This window comes from Perkinsus marinus (assembly GCF_000006405.1).
Source record: "Perkinsus marinus ATCC 50983 genomic scaffold scf_1104296932410, whole genome shotgun sequence".
NCBI classification, from domain to species: Eukaryota; Perkinsozoa; order Perkinsida; family Perkinsidae; genus Perkinsus; species Perkinsus marinus.
The window spans coordinates 710,433-728,761 of record NW_003215453.1 but is presented as its reverse complement, the minus strand read 5'-3'; the positions used below and the strand labels follow the sequence as shown (position 1 = coordinate 728,761).

Below are 18,329 nucleotides of genomic sequence, written 5' to 3'. Positions count from 1 at the left end.
CATTGATAGTACCCGATATGGCAGTAGTGATGATCAATGTTATCAACTGATAAGGATGGATAGCAGTGTACAGTAGCAATGCTCATATCCTACGAGATATACTCCCCATGAGAGGGTAATGGTAGGAGGAGAAGGGGCAGTGTGAGATGATGAGGTAACCATCTCCTAAGCAATAAGAATCGCTAAACTACCAGAGACGGAAAATGGAGGACGTCGGCAGCCTCGGCCTGCTAGTTAGCTCGTGATACTCTGTAACTGGAATCTTCTGTAACTTTCCCATCTATATTTTTACCTAAAAATCGAGAACCTCGTTAATTCTAGGAATGGATCTCCCGTCATGCCAGTGATGGTCATAAGAGCATCCAACACGCGCATTCCTGTTGCTGCTCCTCGACGACAACAACAACGACCGGACCAATTCTTGAAATCTTGTCTTTTCCCAACGATCAGGGACCCATCCAGGGGCATATTTCACGAGCGTCCTTAGATTAGGACGTCTTTACGTATAGGATTTTAACCTTAGGACGTCCTTGCCTAACTAAGGCTATTTCACAAGATTTTCCTTACCTAACGTTAGGACGCTTGTGAAATAGGCCCCAGGGTTTGGTAACAACGAGGAAAATGTTTCTAGTGTGATGATAATCACACGGGAAACTGATTGAAGATTGTGTGCCTAGCCATGTAAGGACTTAAAACGAGTTCTTCCCAGTAACATTATAGGTTTCTGGATGATTCCCTGCCAACGATGCGTTATGTATCTACTAAAATGAAGCGTCTCTAATGCAGTGAAATAGAGTAGGTTCATCTCCACCCATTAGCCCGTTTACTTTCATCCGCTGATTCGATCTAGCATTGCTTTGACCGTATCACAGTATGCTCTTACTATTTAGGTGGTTCAGATTGATCTACGTCTTATTCAGGGCTTGGATGATATTCAATCGTAGATTCAGGGATTGATCACATTGCCGTGTTCAATCTATCACATTGCCGTGTTCAATCTATCACATTGCCGTGTTCAATCTGTCACATTGCCGTGTTCAATCTATCACATTGCCGTGTTCAATCTATCACATTGCCATGTTCAATCTATCACATTGCCGTGTTCAATCTATCACATTGCCATGTTCAATCTATCACATTGCCGTGTTCAATCTATCACATTGCCGTGTTCAATCTATCACATTGCCGTGTTCAATCTATCACATTGCCGTGTTCAATCTATCACATTGCCGTGTTCAATCTATCACATTGCCGTGTTCAATCTATCACATTGCCGTGTAAATGCAGTGTCCACAAGGAATCGTTGAACTAGCTCAACTCCCTCCATCCTCGAATGGCTTCCAAAATCGTCTCCATCCGTGCCCGATAGATCATTGACTGTCGTGGCAAACCCGACAGTCGAAGCCCACCTCACCACCGACAGAGGCATGTTCCGTGCAGCAGTGCCTTGTGGGGCCTCTACTGGCGTCTACGAGGCTCTTGAGCTCAGGGACGGCGATAAGCCATCAAGAATGTCAAGGACATCATCGCCCCCGCTTTCATCGGCAAGGATGCCACCGACCAGGCTGGTATGGATGAGTTGATGGCCGAGTAGTTGAACAGTACCCAGAACCAGTGGGGCCGGTGCATGGCCAAGCCTGTACAGGACAATAACGAGGCCTTGAATGTGCTCATGGCGGCTATCGGAGATGCTGGTCACGAGGACAATGTCACGTGGGAACTGATGTCGCAGCTTCGGAATTTCACCTTACCGAGAACGGCAAATACGATCTCGATTTCAAGAACCCAAATAAGGACAGTTCTCGGCAGAAGAGTGCTGAGGAGATGATTGAATATTATAAGAACTGGTTTAACTCTTATCCATTCGTTTCAATCGAGGATCCCTCCGACCAGGACGGTTGGTCGGCCCTACAGCAAGTTCGAAGCTGATTGTGGTGGCCAGGTCCAAATAGTCGGCGATCATCTGCTTGTCACCAACCCTAAGCGCGTCAAGGAGGCCATTGACGAGAAGGCATGCAATGCTCTCCTGTCGAAAGTCGATCAGATCGGTTCGGTTACTGAGGCTATTGAGGCCAGCAATATGGCAGCGGCCCAAGGATGGGGAGTGTTAGTTCCCCACCGCCCAGGCGAGACCGAGGACACTTCCATCACTAATTAAGTTGTGAGATTGGGTACTGGCGAGATCAAGACTGGAGCTTCGTGCCGTTGTGAAAGACTGGCCAAGTATAACCAGCCCATGCGCATCGAGGAAGAGCTTGTCGCGGCAGCTGTTTATGCTGGGAAGAACTTCCGTAAGGCTGCACAGTAGTTCGTTATGGCTCACTTGTTTTCAACTATCCATGGTTCTTTGTGATCTCATGATTTGATATGTGAATACTGGAGCGTGTGGTGGACTCATTTGTATTCGAGTTTGTCAGTATAGTCAACTTTCCCAGAAAGTGCAGAAAGTCTTTCTGCACGTAAACCCGAACCCATCAGGAACTCGACTCTGCACCATGTCAACCGCACTAAGCTCATGAACATCAATGCATTAGTTCACTGGTTCAGATTTCAGTAGTCTATCGTGCGCCGTATCATGAAGCCTGTACAGCACTGAAAAGCCCGAGACTGAGCGCGACCAGCGAAGGGGACAAATTGTGTGATGCCGAGCGAAGGTCTACGAACCATGCGCGGTCGGGTGTCTTCCATATTGTGTAAGCTATGTCTAAGCTGTAAGCCTCCGTAGCTGGGCCGATCACGTTCACCAACGAACTCATAGTTCATTCCACCTCTTTGCAATATGGCTACCACTATCACTGCTATCAAGGCTCGCGAGATCCTCGATTCTCGTGGCAACCCCACCGTCGAGGTCGACCTCTTCACCAACAACAAGGGTATGTTCCGCGCTGCCTGCCCCTCCGGTGCCTCCACTGGTGAGTTCGAGGCCGTCGAGCTCCGTGATGGTGACAAGACCCGCTTCCAGGGTAAGGGTGTCCTTAAGGCCGTCGCCAACGTCGAGAAGATCATCGCCCCCGCTCTGATCGGCAAGGATGTCACCGACCAGGCTGGTATCGATAAGTTGATGGTTGAGGAGTTGGACGGCACCCAGAACCAGTGGGGCTGGTGCAAGGCCAAGCTCGGTGCCAACGCCATCCTTTCCGTCTCCATGGCTGTTTGCCGTGCCGGTGCCGCCGCCTCTGGCATGCCCCTCTACAAGTACATTGCCAAGCTCGCTGGCAAGGACACTGAGAAGTTCACCATGCCCTGCCCCTGCTTCAACGTCATCAACGGCGGTAAGCACGCTGGTAACCGTCTTGCTTGCCAGGAGTTCATGCTCGTTCCCTGCGGTGCCAAGTCCATCCACGAGGCCATCAGGATCGCTTCTGAGGTCTATCACGAGCTCAAGTCTGTGATCAAGGCCAAGTACGGTCAGGACGCCACCAACGTTGGTGATGAGGGTGGATTCGCCCCCAACATCCAGGATATGGATGAGGCTCTTTCCGTCCTTCTCGAGGCCATCAAGAAGTCCGGTCATGAGGATACCTGCCGTATCGGTTGCGATTTCGCCGCCTCTGAGATCTATGATGCCAAGACCGGCAAGTACGATCTTGACTTCAAGAACTCCGAGCCCCATGCCGAGGCCGAGTTGACTGGTGATGAGTTCATCAAGTACCAGGAGAACCTCATGAACAAGTATCCTTTCGTCTTTATCGAGGATCCCTTCGATGAGAACGACTGGTCCACTTTCGCCAAGTTCACTGCCAAGGACGGTAAGGAGATTCAGATCGTCGGTGATGATCTCCTTGTCACTAACCCCAAGCGTATCCAGAAGGGTATCGAGGAGAAGAGCGTGAACGCCCTTCTTCTCAAGGTCAACCAGATCGGTTCCGTCACTGAGTCCATCGAGGCCAACAACAAGGCCGTCGATGCCGGCTGGACCGTCATGGTTTCTCATCGTTCCGGTGAGACTGAGGATACCTTCATCGCTGATATCGTTGTCGGTCTCGGAACTGGCCAGATCAAGACTGGTGCTCCCTGCCGTACCGAGAGGTTGTGCAAGTACAACCAACTCATGCGCATTGAGGAGGAGCTCGGTGACAAGGCTGCCTTCGCCGCCGGCAAGAACTTCCCTCGTTGCCAGTAAGCGCTTCTGTGGTGCATGAAAGTGCTCCCAGTAAGTTACTAATGCTATTTTTTGGGTATATCCCATTGGTATATAATATGCGAGTATTCTTACCAGAATAAATTCACCAGCTTCACCTGTATTTAGTTGTCAATTGATGGATCTGTGGTGGGTAGTCGTCTTTGTACATGCGTTCAAGGATGGGTATGCGTGCAGATTAATGGACGTAGCTAAATTGGGTTTGCAGTGTAGTTGTTCTCTACTAGTTCAGTGTATCTGTGAATCAGGCTTGAGTCTCCATAACATGTCAAAGATCATCTCTGTTAAGGCTCGTGAGATTCTCGATTCCCGTGGCAATCCTACTGTGGAAGTCGATCTTGTAACCGACAGAGGCATGTTCAGAGCAGCTTGTCCTTCAGGGGCATCTACTGGTGAGTTCGAAGCTCTCGAACTTCGTGATGGTGATAAGAAGCGCTATGGTGGTAAGGGGGTTCAGAAAGCTGTGGACAACGTGAACAAGATTATCGGCCCAGCAATCATTGGTAAGGACCCCACTGACCAAACCGGCATCGATAAGTTGATGGTTGAGGAGTTGGATGGAACTCAGAACGAGTGGGGCTGGTGCAAGGCCAAGCTCGGTGCCAACGCCATCCTAGGAGTTTCTATGGCTGTCTGCCGTGCGGGTGCTGCCACCTCTGGCATGCCCCTTTACAAGTACATTGCCAAGCTCGCTGGCAAGGACACTGAGAAGTTCACCATGCCCTGCCCCTGCTTCAACGTCATCAACGGCGGTAAGCACGCTGGCAACCGTCTTGCTTGCCAGGAGTTCATGCTCGTCCCCTGCGGTGCCAAGTCCATCCACGAGGCCATCAGATTTGCTGCTGAGGTCTATCACGAGCTCAAGTCCGTGATCAAGGCCAAGTACGGACAGGACGCCACCAACGTCGGTGATGAGGGCGGATTCGCTCCTTCTATCCAGGATATGGATGAGGCCCTTAAGGTCTTAGAGGAAGCTATCAAAAAGTCTGGTCATGAAGAGACCTGCCGTATCGGTTGCGACTTTGCCGCCTCTGAGTGCCTTGACAAGAAGAGTGGCAAATACGATCTTGACTTCAAGAACAGTAACCCACATCCTGAAGCCGAGAAGACTGGTGATGAGATGGTCTCTTATCTCGAGTCACTCATCAACCAATACCCCTTCGTATTCCTTGAGGATCCCTTTGATGAGAATGATTGGGATACTTTCACCAAGTTCACCGCTAAGGATGGAAAGAATATTCAGATAGTCGGTGATGATCTCCTTGTCACCAACCCCAAGCGTATTCAGAAGGGTATCGACGACAAGGCTTGCAACGCCCTTCTTCTCAAGGTCAACCAGATCGGTTCCGTCACCGAGTCTATCGAGGCCAACAACAAGGCCGTCAATGCCGGTTGGACCGTCATGGTTTCTCATCGTTCGGGTGAAACTGAGGATACCTTTATTGCCGATCTCGTTGTCGGCCTCGGAACTGGCCAGATCAAGACTGGTGCTCCCTGCCGTACCGAGAGGTTGTGCAAGTACAACCAGCTCATGCGTATCGAGGAAGAGCTCGGTGCTAAAGCCTACTTCGCTGGTGGGAAGAACTTCCCTCGCTGCAAGTAAAGCGAACGTGGAGACTCAATGAGCTTCTTGCTCCCAAGAGTCGAACATTCGATAACCAGGATTTATTTGTTGAGAATGTCAAGTGTTGTAAGGATATATTGGTTACCGAGTATCTAAGTGCTCCACTCTTATCATCAGTACCGAAGTCATCGATTGATTATTCCAACCTTCCCTGATGCGAATCGTGTTGATAGTAGTGCTTCATTCAACCACCTTAATTATATCACACCAAGCTTTGAAGAGCAATAGGAGATTACCCCACGATAATGATGCAACTACAACAATCAGAATCGCGCTTATGTGTGTACTCGCGAGAAGGATATACATGACCTTGATGAAAATGTAAGATAGGAGTACTCTAGGTTCCGAGATGGTAAGACAACGGCTAATTGGTTGCCAATCGACAAGGCGAATACCAAGGCTCGCGATGATGGCCCGATCCCCTTTAGTGGACCGAAGATCGTCGCCGTCTAGGGAGTGCCATAGTTGTCCTACTGATGTAATTCCCACTTGCATCTATGTGTAATCACTCCGTCATCCAGCACTACTGAATTTGGTAGGGCAATAACGCCTGTGAGTCGTTCCTGGTGCGGCTTGGCTACCTCCCCGGAGTATGCCTCTGGAACATCCACTCGTGCGGTTCTCTGGTGGGGCAGCTATGCCCGTCCAAGATATGCTTTATTAAATATAATGAATTTCTCCAGGTGGGGCAACTATGCCAGCTCAAGATATGCCTCACTATGATGAGTTTCCTCGGATGGGGCGACTATGCCAGACTGGCATTGCTAGGCCAAGATATGCCTCACTATAATGAGTTTCCTCGGATGGGGCGACTATGCCAGACTGGCATTGCTAGGCCAAGATATGTCTCACTATAATGACTCATCATTATTAATGAGTTTCTCTAAGTAGGACACCTTTCGCGGCCGAAAATATGCCTCAATCTAATGAATTTTCCGGGATCGGGCAACCATGCTAGGCCAAGATATGGCCCATAGTACCGGATTTCTCTAGATGGGGCAACTATGCCATCCCAAGATACGGTCGATAATAACGGATTTCTCCAGATGGGGCAGCTATGCCAATCCAAGATACGACCCATAATAACGGATTCCTTCGGATTGGGCAACTATGCCACCCACAGATATGCCCCATCATGATTTATGCCACCTCAAAAATGCCTCATCATAACGAATTCCTCACAAGTTGTCGATCGATGACCACATCAGACGAGCAACTGTGACGACCAGAGTCGTATTTATGTGAATAGTCTTGTCTAGCAGACGCTGCCTCTAGACCACGGTTACCAATATTCTGATGTTTCCGCGTCTCCGTGTATCCCCCGTCAATCATCAACAACCCATTGAGCAACGTAACATAAGCGTATTGAACTAAGCTACCTCCGGCGTGAATCGTATAGTAAGTAGGAGCAGCAGCCCAAAAGCTCGGAGTCTAAATTCGCCTGTTTGAGCATTACGAATATCGAGATAAAATATCAAGACTCGTATTATGAACACAAACTTGTCACGCCTATCACTGAAGCGCTACTCAGTATCTTTGGAGGCGGCAACACCGTCACGAATATCTCTCATGGCGCGAGGAAAGAGGTCGTAGATGATGTGATGGACATCGGTCTGCGAGGAGAGCGGAATCAGCATATCCTCGAGAATCTACCGCCTACTTGATTTATCCATTCGCCGGCAGTAGTCATACCAACATTCACTCGGTTGTTGTACGAAATGATAGAGGCCATGATACCTAAACACGAAACCAGAGTTTCGCTCATATATTCAGAATAATAGAATCATCGATTGTCCTCCGAACGTGCTGAACCAATAGCTCACCAATATCGTAAACGGGGGGCACGAAGAAGAGCATATCTCTGATAATGCCGGAGCGGGGTATCTACCATAACGACAGAAGTACATCACCGCGAGCTTGAGCCGGAGACGAACTTGTTCCGTGAGATCCTCGTCTCTGTTGACGGGCCATCTCAGTTGAGCTTGTGGACCAGGAACATTGGAGATTGATAGTGTTACCTATGCAAGTACATAAAGGATGTTTTAAAAATTTCCGAGAAATCTGGTATGTGCTCGAGTCATTAGCGAGCGAGTGTCTCAGAAACGAACTCTGCGAAATTGTGGCCAACTTTCTTCTACATACAGTGACAAAAAAAATTATGAAAATGCTCGCGAAGCTTTGAACCAACCGCAAAGAGATTAACGACTCGGCCTAAATATATTTTTGACATATCTTCACTTACTTTAGCTGTCACGATAGGCCAGAGGAAATGGGCAATAGGATACGGCAATAGAGCAACTAGCGCTTGGAGCTTGTTGGCAAGTAGGGGCTCGGGAGATCCGATGAGATCTCTGATTCGATGATATACTGAAACGATAGAAACGTCAGCGAGGAGGAATTGGACACAGTGCTTCACCAATATTCAGCTGTTCAACAGCGGACTTGACTCCAATGGGCAAGCTCAAGTAACAAACACCCAGACCCTTATTCCCCCATCTTCTCTCCCCTTCTTCGAATTTGAACGGTGAGCCCCTGTCGAGAGACACCCACATGGCCGACTCGAAGTTGTCGGGAATCTGAAAACAACGTATCATACCACAGCGAGATACGTGAGCATAGACATCAGCACACCTTGACGTCCTCCATTTTATCCTTCTTCTCTTCACAATACATACCCAACGCTCGTGAGATGGCAGCTAGTAGTACCTAATAGAAAGCTCAATGATGGACTCAGGTCTCCTCAGGACTCCTAGTGGACGATAGTGATTACGACTTTGCCCTCACTACATCGTTCACTGACTTCTTTTTTCCAGCAGTAGTAGCCGAATGGGCGATCTCCTTGATCTTAGCAACAGAGAATTCTTCCCCGAGATAAGTGAAAGCGGTTGCCCTAAGAACATCATTATTAACGATCCTCGACCTAATTGCGCATTTAATACCTCTTGGATCCGTGTTTCTGCATGTAGTTCGGTTTGCACGGGTTTACAGGATCCTTTGGGAGGAATATCAGCTTGAAAAAGGCGAACACAGCTTTCTTGGCGATAGTGAAGAGTGACGGACGTGAACGCTAAAATGGGACGATGTGGAACGCAGCGAGAAACAGTAGAAGAAGGAACGATAAAATCTACGAGTTGAATTTTCTATCCCTTATGACCTTATTTCCCGCCTTAGGGTGGATAAAGAGATCTTCCATTTTCTGTCCCTCCTTAGCTGGCACACAGTGGGAACAAGTCTGAAGACGACTCCCATTACAACCTATACGCCACTCCGACTTACATGACGCATAGCAGTGAAGCCATCAGCCATCGAATGATGGTATCTAATGAAAAATTTAGACCGCCGAGCATTGGCGAGAATCTTCACTACTTCCAGATGAACGCACTCGTCAGCTCACCGTTATCCTCTCGGACATAATTCTGAAAGTACACCATCTGCCACAAGGGTTGTCTGAAGAAAGAGCAATATATAGGATTAGAGGATATCAACGAACTCACGTCAAAGGCAGAGGAGTTGCGCACATTTTCGCAATCATCTCTTCAAACTTGGCGTGGTCCGTACGATCAGTTACACAAGAAATGTTGTCCTCAGGTTCCCATGAAGGGTCTGGCTTGATCCAATACGGCCTTTCGTCTAATATTACGAAGTAGGCTGCTGAGTGTATGCTAGCGAAGTAACAGTACCTTCCTTGTGCACCAGGCGCTGTCCAAAGCGACCATTAGTGCCGTAGATCTTGACGAACTGTCTGGAAAATGCGTTGAAGTCAACCTATGACCGATCAGATGATACGAACACAACTCGGCAAGAAACGTTCATCGCCTTGACGGTGAAGGCGCTTCTGGTCCGACCACAACAAGAGGCCAAGATTATCACCTGCTTTTCAAAGATCTGTGCAGAATGCACACAGCACTGGCCCTCCTTCCTGTTGTCATCGAACAGAACCTGAAAACCCCCCCAGTGATCTCGATCGACTGTTTACTTCCATTCACCTGTCCCGTCGACACAAGGTCCATGTAGTCCTTCTTCTCACCAGAAGGAGTGGTACTCGGCTTTAGTAGACGTGGAACTACCTATATTACAAGAGGAATTCCAACACCCGTACCAGGACAGGAACTCACCACTGCCAGAAGCATACCGAGAAGAATGCCCAGGATGGCTGTGCCTGCTGTGAGATCCCCAAAGAGGAAATCAGACATATAGATGAAATACACAGGGGAAGAACTGTAGACGATTCCCTCTAGGATAGCACGGGGAGTGAGATGCATATTGCCGGAATTGGTCCCATGCCCAATCCCACTAACAATCACTCGGAATTTGACCCGATCGTGTCATCGTGACCGCTGAGATATATAGGGCTGTCCCTGTTTTTGTGTGCATACCGCAACTTTGTCTACTCTGTGTGCCCGATTAGAGTATCTTGTTATCACGCAAGCCGAAATAAGTGTACGACATGAAACCCAAGCGAACAGCCCTTAGCATTGGCAACCATCAACGCGTCTTCTTCGATTCAACTGGAGGGCCTGATAGCACAACCACCGAGACAACCTTCTGTGCTCTATAAGTCTCAGAAGAGATATCCTCATAGTACTCTCTTCTTCATCACTCCTGTTATTATCCTTATCTCCAGGATCCACTGTTTCCTCTTCGTCAACAACTTTCAGTACAAAGGCATCAAAAAGGACACCCAGCACAAAGCCCGCCACCTATTACGAACATAACCAACACTTGCTGGTCATCGGCCGATACTATTACGATCAAAGCACAGCAGCCTATTGGAGAGAAGTGAATCAAAGTAATGATTTCAGCAGCAACAGCCTTGGCCACGGCTCTGAGCGAGAAGGAAGGCTTCCCTGGCCCCTCAATGGGGACATTTACAGCATCGCCATTGTAAACCTGAGCGTACTATTAGATGGTCCGTTGATTGAGTGGACGAATGGGAAAGTAGAGATGTATTACATGCTATACTAACGATGATATGCTACTCGAGTAGCCGAAAAAAGGCGTACGGGAATTCCCCGTTATCCCCAAATAGAACTCAATAGTGATAATATCTCGATGGTCGCCGTGGAAATACATACCAAATTGGTATCGACTTCTGTGACCTCCCCGGAGCTACTGGCAAAGGCTCCATACGAAGGTCGTATACTATATCAAACGTTTACAATGTCCTCCCTACGGAAGTTAGATAGTATAGACGGGAAATGCCAGCACTAATTTTCAACTTCCATAGCTTCGTGAATTTCCAAGGTTTCGAATTTCCATCATAGTACCTTGTGCGCTCGAGCTGCAAACTCGCTCATCTCTTCGCTGTCTTTTTCTCCGGTATACTTTAACATTTTCCGCCCATCATCGAAGAAGACATAACTACATGAGGAGACACGTCACAAGGGGCCTCATATGGACGATTACACGCTCGGAACCTTGGTTTCACCCAAACGCTCGCATAGATGTGATTGAGCCATGCAGTCCAATACTCCTGTAAACAAGTCTCTAGTGGGTAGTAGGGGATAATATAGGTCGTTACCGACTCGGAAAAGCTGCTCCTTCTCAGCGACTGTACACACGTCCTCCCATACTGGCTTCAATGCTTTGCAATGTGGACACGTCGGCGAGTACAGGAATATTAAAAAAGGTCGGGGATCTGAGGCCGATACTCAGATGGTACGTTCCAAGTCTATCCTCACCCCAACGTACCATCTGCGTCCCTAAGAAGGTAGTCGAAATTGACCGAAGTTATCTCCACAACATTACCCACAGCTAGCCGTAGTAGTAGTAAGAAGAAGAACGTCAAGTCGAGTCGCATCGACCAAGAACTGCCAATGGCCCCTCCCACGTCAACTCGAATGCTCAACTATGGTATCTGTAATGCACTCCCCTTCTCATCATCGTCACTCAACCCAGGGATGAGCTCGCCCGTGAAGCTCCATTTCTGAAGGAGCCGCCAAGTTCATCATAATAATATGCTGCAGACGTCATCTTCCCGACGGTCTCAATTGGTCCATCAAAAACCTCCTCCTCCTCTTCAACCGTGGTTGCGTTGTAATACTCAACCGATAGGGTGTGAACATGAGCTTATACCGGAGGTGATATTCTTCCTCACTCACCCAGAAGTGGAAGCACAGTCTCGTCGCCACTGCAGCCTCACAACGGCATACTACTTTCGGTGTGAATTCTATGGGAAGAACTTCAGCGAAGTTGTGATTGCGAACAGGAACATCATCCCACATTTTACATGCTATCACCAATGATCCTAATATAATACTTTTCCATGATCGTACAGTCAAACGAAAGCCGCAACACCTCAAGAGGCGCTCACAGTATATGAGTGAGATCAGGACAGACTGAGGCAAGAGACCCATACTGCTAACAATATCGTGAATGAAGGTGAAGACTTGTACAGGTAGAGTACGCTGAAACAACAAACCCTACTATGAGGCGGCCACGTATGGTATCACTGACTTCTCCACAGTGATCCTCTGAACACTCGTCTTGCCCTCTGATAAAAAACTATCCGTACATACTCCCGTCGTCGATCTGAACATACTGGTTGGGTTGGATTATCCTGTCATAGTCAAAAGCGTCGCTTCTGTGGTGTTGAAGGCCCATAGTATTGGTCATAGTTATGATCTCACAGATTCTCTTTGTGACACCACAGCATATCACATTTACTCGAGCCTCTCTTGCCTTAGATACTCTACCATGATGCCTGCAGTACAGACAGGACCTTTCAGAATATTAGTGGGTATGCTACCTCCACCGTCCTTCCTCATATAACGTGCTCGGCGATGGGACGGAGTTCCAAGCTCCCATTGCTATACAATTTCACCGGAGTCTCACCCGTGATATGAAAAACACTAGTGAAAATACATTTCACGACTACTGCATCCCGCGAATATCGCGTTTTTCACCGAGTTTAACGCCACTTCGCGTAAAACGGGTGAAACGTCACTGTATATCATCATCCTACATTAATACATTCACCATCAACACAACGCCGATCCATGGTATAATCGAGCTGCCCGTATTGACATGAAGCAAGTGAATTCCAGTCACCGTAATGATACTGACAAACTACCTATCAAAGCCTGCTCTAGACCATTATGATCGTAGACGCAAGTAGACGCTTACTACCGGTCATGGAGGGACAGACGGCACATGTAGAACTACAGCAAGCTTCTGAGAGGACAATTCACTCGATTTAGTTCCATTATAATAACACAACTCTCATGTCGTGTATGTCTGCATTATAAGTGGATTCCGTTCATGTCTCCCTTATATTAATAGTATTCTCTACTGCATTCATTCGACGATACACTAATTCGAATAACAGCGCCACGGTGGAAGTAACCGAGCGGATGGGGTAATATGTAAGATTGTAAGCTAAAAAGAATACTGTACCCGTCATCTACATCATCACTACCGAGCCGCCTCATGCCTCAACATCAGAGTTCAGACCAGAGTCTTCCACAGTGTCTTGTCGTAGTACCATAAGAATCTTGGCGTCCTTCGTACGGTGTTCATTGAGGATACTGTAGGTAATCCCAGCACGAACAATGAAAAAGTCACCCGCCCCAAGTGAGCGCTCCTTATCCTCATACTTCACCGAAACAGGGAACTCATCGACAGCTTTATCACCACCTTCACCACACTCTAAGATCGTTATGATGGCCGAGCTGCCCTCAGAGACCGTTTCGGGTAACTTCTGTTGTAAGGGCCCCAGCTGGAACAACACTGGCATGAAGTGTTGCGAGTCCAAAGGCACCACACACCGAACATTTGTGAAAATCTTCATAGTGCGGTCCTTCGCATATGAAACTAGCTTATGACCAGCAGGGATCTCCCTATCCATACCATCACTTTTCCAACACTTGTCCTCTGGGCAATACTGTGCACAGGTCGGCCCACCACCACGATGAGCATGAGCCACTACGCCGTCCGTTCCCGTCACTTCCTTCCTCGAGTCACCTAGAATTATCCCCTAAAAACTCCACGCGTATTATCCTCTTACGGTTTTTCTTATTGGCCCTAATGGTGTCCTGTTGCCCCTTAGATGCGTTAGCCGCCGCGACCTTTTGTGCCCCCTTCTTCGCATTGATCACCCCAGTCTTCTTCCGTGCCGCCCTCGACTTCGCCTTGGGCTGCGGTTGTCTTGTACGGGATACTGCCTTTTTCTTCCCTCGCTTCTCCACAACTTGACCCTTCCTTTTCTGCTGAGCTCGGGATGACCCCTCCGACACTGGTGCTCGCATGGCTGCTGCTGAACACTAATGAAATGAGCATCGCTTCCAAGGCCGACCTCACATTGATTGGGATCGTAACTCTCTTGACTGGCCCTGTTCTTGTGGAAGGACGCACGCTCGACCGCTGACGATCGTCTGCTGCGGCCGCCCTCAAGTGAATGATCATCTAACACCATATGGTCATCCTCGAGATACCGTTGCTCCTACTCCGTTTTTTATCATGCTTGTGTCGGGTAAGGACTCCAATCATGAGATCATCGCCACTATCAGTTCGCTTATAGATGATTCTTTCACCCTTGAGGATATCAAGAGGAGCCCTTCGAGTAGATCTCGGAGCCCCTCTGCCGTACCGGTGTTGTTCCTGCCAAGATTACCTTCCGATCAAGGGTTATAACCCGACAACTACAAATTCTTCCTCAAGAGTTCCATCACTGCTCTCTGGATCTCTATTTCTCCTACGCTGAGTCGTCTTCTTCCGGGTAGGAGCTGGCACTGGAGGATAGAGCTCCGGTCCAACTTGTAACTGAGCCCGACAACAATACCAACGACGATTCACTCGCAATTTACGGAATCTGTACATGAAATAGTAGCGACATAAACAACTGCTCTATGGATAAGACAGTAAATAGAAGCAAACCAAGACACTCCTTGGAAACAGGAGAGCAACACACTAGAGGAAGTACTCACCGAAGTATCCACCATCTTGTTGCCTCTTCCTCCTCTTCGATGTTGATTCGTAAACGATATCTCCTCCAATGTGTGCTGGCCCCCCCTTTGGGGTTGATCATGTGGTAGAGGTATGTCCGATATAGTATCCTCCTCATCCATAACAGGGACGATGAAGTCAGGCTCAGCCTCAACTGCCACATCAAATGAGAGATCTTCATCGAAGGACAAATGCCTAAAGCACAATCAGCTGTTAGTTTCAGGTATAGCAATGTATTTGATCATAGTATGTAGACGATTAAAACGATGACTAATAGTATTGGAAAATAACAATCGATTATAAAAATTGAAGCATTGTGGGAAAATTTTTGGAAAATTCCAATTGGCTACCTTAAGTCGTTCATAAATTCTTCTAAATGATGAAAACTCCCGAGCTCAGCTGCGGAAAGCAAATACGTATTATAACTCTAGCTACTCCCAACCCACCTCGCAGTCTCATCAGGATCTTCATAAGACTCCTCAACTGGATTGGAATGGCCTCCAACCGGACCTGAGATTCTCTATCACCCCAATAGACCCGAGCAGAGGACGCCTGCCTGTCCGTAGCAGTTCGGCCTGTCTCCTATCTTCTAAATGTTTTCGACGCTCAGTCCTCCTTATCTCTCTACCTCCAATATCTATACGGAACAACAGGAACATGATACCACATTACGGCTACTATCACCGCTGACCGAAAAGGTTATCACTCCATATCACTAACAATTTTGAATGACAATTTTTCACAGGGATCATGGGGCGATTCAAAACTATATCGCTGTAACCGTGCATTAGAGATATTTACCGACAAGGCCAAGTAGCTCTAAAACTAATTATCGGCACCGTGGCTTCCTAAAGATTACTGTCGGTCTCACGAAACTGCACGAAACTCTATACTCTGAGCATGGTAGCTATGTCAAGCTACTACTACTACTACTACTACTACTAGGGTCAGATGGTCACTAATACTACTGTCGTAGCTGGTGCCCTTACCCTGAGGTTGGTCGGGTTGTAGATCATCCGCCGAGCTCAGGCTGCCTCCCTGTCGAGGGACACCCTGAACATGCATGTCCCAATCCAATTCGCCGAGACCTACAGTTTCCTTTTTCCTGCGTTCTTCTCTATGACCACCCCGATGATGTGCTCGTCTATGTGCCCGATGCGACTGTTGCTGGTGGTGTCTGCGTTCATGCTGATTCACAACCTCCGTCACCGCAGCCTCCGCCTCATCCAACAGCGATTGGAAAGTACCCTACCCCACTAGTCCCGACACAGGAGCGTCGGCTCGATCACTTACCTCATAACTAGTCTGGGAACTATGATGGAGCTGCTGCTGATAATCATCATCATGATGATGCTCCTGTGCGCGGGCCCCCACCTCCCCTCGAACTCGTGATCCTGCCTTCCTCATTTCCGGCCTAGCAATACGCTCAGGCACAGCAGCATCCTCTGGCGGAGTAGGTCTGACCACGATCATCATCAGCAAGACCCCCCCTTTCCCTACCTCGGTGGCACTTCTCCACGCCAAGGCCCAATGTGGTGGCAGACATCCTCAGATGAACGTCGTCGGCCCTCTTGTCCATTTTCATCAGATGGCCTGAGACTAGACATACAGTTGAGGAGGGGCTGATGAGGCCTACGAGCTATTCCGAGGCCTCTTTCTCCTCATCTTTACTGCATTAGAGAGACCCCCCTTGGTGACCCCCTCGCCCTCCCAGTCAGTGTTGCAGGCTGTGTCCTTCACTTCACCTGAGTAACCATCACATACATTCACCCTAAATAAGTTCAGACACGCAGTGCGAAGAAATAACTTCCCCAATTAACTATAGTTCATCAGGCTACATCGTGACTACCATGTGAATCGATTCACATTTCCTCACATACGGGTCACAGTCTATAGTCGTATTCTCAGAATCAAACCGTTCGGTTCGGAAATCACAAAAGTGGATGATGAGTAACTCACCTCGATCAGCCCGTTTCTTATGGCGGTTCTCATCCTTCAGTGAGCAATGCTCGCAGCACACAGCCTTACCCCCGTTTTTACACGGGCATGCATCACAACACATTGCATGGACATCCCGTATGTCGGCGTTGCCCGTGCCTCTACTGAACAATACCGGCCGGGCCGGACGGTTGGGGACACCACCCGTGGTAGACCTCCTCTTAAGTCTAGGGGAGACTTGTGCGGGCTCAAACGATCTGAAAGAATGCGATCTGCGAGCCATCACCGACCGTTTACAAGGCAATACCATAACACCAGTATATTATCGATTCATTGTTATACTTCCATCCTACCCGAAAGCTGCAGTCTGATCCAGATGATGGTTACGAAGGCGGCCCTCAGTCATGTTACTGCTCCTGTGATAGTTCTCCTTATCCTCATACGCATCGCCCTGTAAAACATCCTGGTCTCAATACATCTAAACACACACCGCATGGTACCGGAGGCTCATTCTCTATCCTGGTGTCCGCCGACAGGGACCTCCTAAAGTCTCTATTCCTAACAACAGACTGATCATTCACCACCACCACCACCAGGAGGCATCAACTCACAAGAAATTATCAATTGTACTGCGCCTATTCGGAAGGCTTGTCCGCAGCATAGTATTCCTACGTCGCGCCGCCACCGCCCGTTCCTCCGGTGATCGGGCTTCTGCAGTCCCAAAGCGCGGCCCCTCCTGAATACCGATGGGCCGTTGACTCCATCTTATCCTTACTCCGAAGGTCGGTGCACTCCCAGGAGGTGCTTGCTCTTGATGAGGACTTTCCTCGTGTATCACATTCATCGTAGGACCAAGCCCCTGGTGCCCATGGCCTCGAGGTGAGACAAGCCCTTCTATCTGTTACAACACAGCCCATCAACACACTCGACCCCACTCTCCTACCCCACGGGGCAGCGGCGTTGTAAACCCTCCTTGGTATTGCTGACCACCCACACTGGACGGGGTCAAGGGCGGGAAGCGCGACTGGGCAATGGAATCGCCTTGGCACATCTCATATACACTTACCATGAGTTGCTTGCGCTCTTCACTCAGTCGGGCCAACACCTCATTGGTCCTCTTCCGAGCCGCTTCAGGGACGACTGGTGTTGCCATCGGGTGAGACATGGCTTGCCGGAATCGCCTGATCGCCATCTATTGCCTTACATCTACAGAAAGTGTTCCATACACCCAAGCTGGATTGTCGTCGTAGTTGGGTCCTGGCGGTAATGCGAATCCCCCTGGGAAGGCAGGGGCCCATACATAGGGAGGGTAGACCCTGAGGGAGCTATGGTGATGACGATGCTAATCAAGATGGCAACAACTTACTCATCGGGATGAGGATAGGATACCCCAGCAGGCGGGGGTGGAGGATAGGCCGCCGAGGAGGAGCCCCCACCGTGGACAGGAGGGAATTGACCGTGGTTGGCCATGAATTAGTAGACAGGATAGCCAACAATAACAACTACTGCATAGCAGGCTCATTCAGTAGGTCTTAATAGGAATCATGATGAATCTACGCCAGACGTCTACAAAAAGACCTCATCGCAGTCACGTGGTGAGCCTAGTCCCAGAAATCCACAATGCTTCAATTCTGTGGTTCATCACAATGTTCCAGTGGAATCATCAGATATAACATGCCTGTA

General features: G+C 48.7%; 7 protein-coding genes across 7 annotated transcripts; 3 read left to right on the top strand and 4 right to left on the bottom strand.

Annotated features, from left to right (window-relative positions):
* Positions 1 to 1,627: 1,627 nt before the first annotated feature.
* Pmar_PMAR022396 (hypothetical protein) lies at positions 1,628 to 2,308 on the top strand (the record flags this gene model as incomplete). Its single annotated transcript, XM_002785602.1, has 3 exons — positions 1,628 to 1,713; positions 1,894 to 2,106; positions 2,167 to 2,308. 3 exons carry the CDS (start codon positions 1,628 to 1,630, stop codon positions 2,306 to 2,308), a joined length of 441 nt encoding a protein of 146 aa, XP_002785648.1.
* A 471-nt stretch (positions 2,309 to 2,779) lies between these two features.
* Positions 2,780 to 4,123, top strand: Pmar_PMAR022395 (enolase 2, putative; the record flags this gene model as incomplete). The annotated part of the gene is made up of 1 exon (XM_002785601.1): positions 2,780 to 4,123. The coding sequence occupies one exon, from the start codon at positions 2,780 to 2,782 to the stop codon at positions 4,121 to 4,123; it is 1,344 nt and encodes a 447-aa protein (XP_002785647.1).
* A 264-nt stretch (positions 4,124 to 4,387) lies between these two features.
* On the top strand, positions 4,388 to 5,842 carry Pmar_PMAR022394 (enolase 2, putative). Its single transcript, XM_002785600.1, has one exon. The coding sequence runs from the start codon at positions 4,407 to 4,409 to the stop codon at positions 5,742 to 5,744; it is 1,338 nt and encodes a 445-aa protein (XP_002785646.1). The 5' UTR covers positions 4,388 to 4,406; the 3' UTR covers positions 5,745 to 5,842.
* A 1,315-nt stretch (positions 5,843 to 7,157) lies between these two features.
* Positions 7,158 to 9,958, bottom strand: Pmar_PMAR022393 (conserved hypothetical protein; the record flags this gene model as incomplete). The annotated part of the gene is made up of 17 exons (XM_002785599.1): positions 7,158 to 7,378; positions 7,426 to 7,502; positions 7,589 to 7,649; positions 7,700 to 7,783; positions 8,008 to 8,132; positions 8,182 to 8,341; positions 8,397 to 8,471; positions 8,553 to 8,655; positions 8,705 to 8,832; positions 8,920 to 8,997; positions 9,042 to 9,084; positions 9,132 to 9,212; positions 9,260 to 9,395; positions 9,446 to 9,530; positions 9,636 to 9,704; positions 9,752 to 9,832; positions 9,881 to 9,958. The coding sequence occupies 17 exons, from the start codon at positions 9,956 to 9,958 to the stop codon at positions 7,289 to 7,291; spliced, it is 1,554 nt and encodes a 517-aa protein (XP_002785645.1). The 3' UTR covers positions 7,158 to 7,288.
* Positions 9,959 to 10,231: 273 nt separating this feature from the next.
* On the bottom strand, positions 10,232 to 11,565 carry Pmar_PMAR022392 (conserved hypothetical protein; the record flags this gene model as incomplete). Its single annotated transcript, XM_002785598.1, has 7 exons — positions 10,232 to 10,282; positions 10,351 to 10,465; positions 10,515 to 10,655; positions 11,033 to 11,126; positions 11,172 to 11,238; positions 11,287 to 11,403; positions 11,457 to 11,565. 7 exons carry the CDS (start codon positions 11,563 to 11,565, stop codon positions 10,251 to 10,253), a joined length of 675 nt encoding a protein of 224 aa, XP_002785644.1. The 3' UTR covers positions 10,232 to 10,250.
* Positions 11,566 to 11,947: 382 nt separating this feature from the next.
* Positions 11,948 to 12,153, bottom strand: Pmar_PMAR022391 (hypothetical protein; the record flags this gene model as incomplete). Its single annotated transcript, XM_002785597.1, has 1 exon — positions 11,948 to 12,153. A coding segment is annotated over one exon (206 nt), but the record flags the coding sequence as incomplete, so codon positions are not given.
* Positions 12,154 to 12,994: 841 nt separating this feature from the next.
* Positions 12,995 to 18,153, bottom strand: Pmar_PMAR022390 (hypothetical protein). The gene is made up of 22 exons (XM_002785596.1): positions 18,013 to 18,153; positions 17,873 to 17,962; positions 17,713 to 17,827; positions 17,590 to 17,670; positions 17,422 to 17,544; positions 17,258 to 17,382; positions 17,147 to 17,204; positions 17,000 to 17,097; positions 16,668 to 16,903; positions 16,345 to 16,453; positions 16,209 to 16,301; positions 16,083 to 16,167; positions 16,002 to 16,037; positions 15,801 to 15,956; positions 15,677 to 15,761; positions 15,155 to 15,218; positions 14,690 to 14,903; positions 14,409 to 14,525; positions 14,210 to 14,363; positions 14,064 to 14,168; positions 13,771 to 14,019; positions 12,995 to 13,727 (listed from the first exon to the last, which is right to left on the bottom strand). Exons 1-22 carry the CDS (start codon positions 18,114 to 18,116, stop codon positions 13,192 to 13,194), a joined length of 3,033 nt encoding a protein of 1,010 aa, XP_002785642.1. The 5' UTR covers positions 18,117 to 18,153; the 3' UTR covers positions 12,995 to 13,191.
* Positions 18,154 to 18,329: the final 176 nt, after the last annotated feature.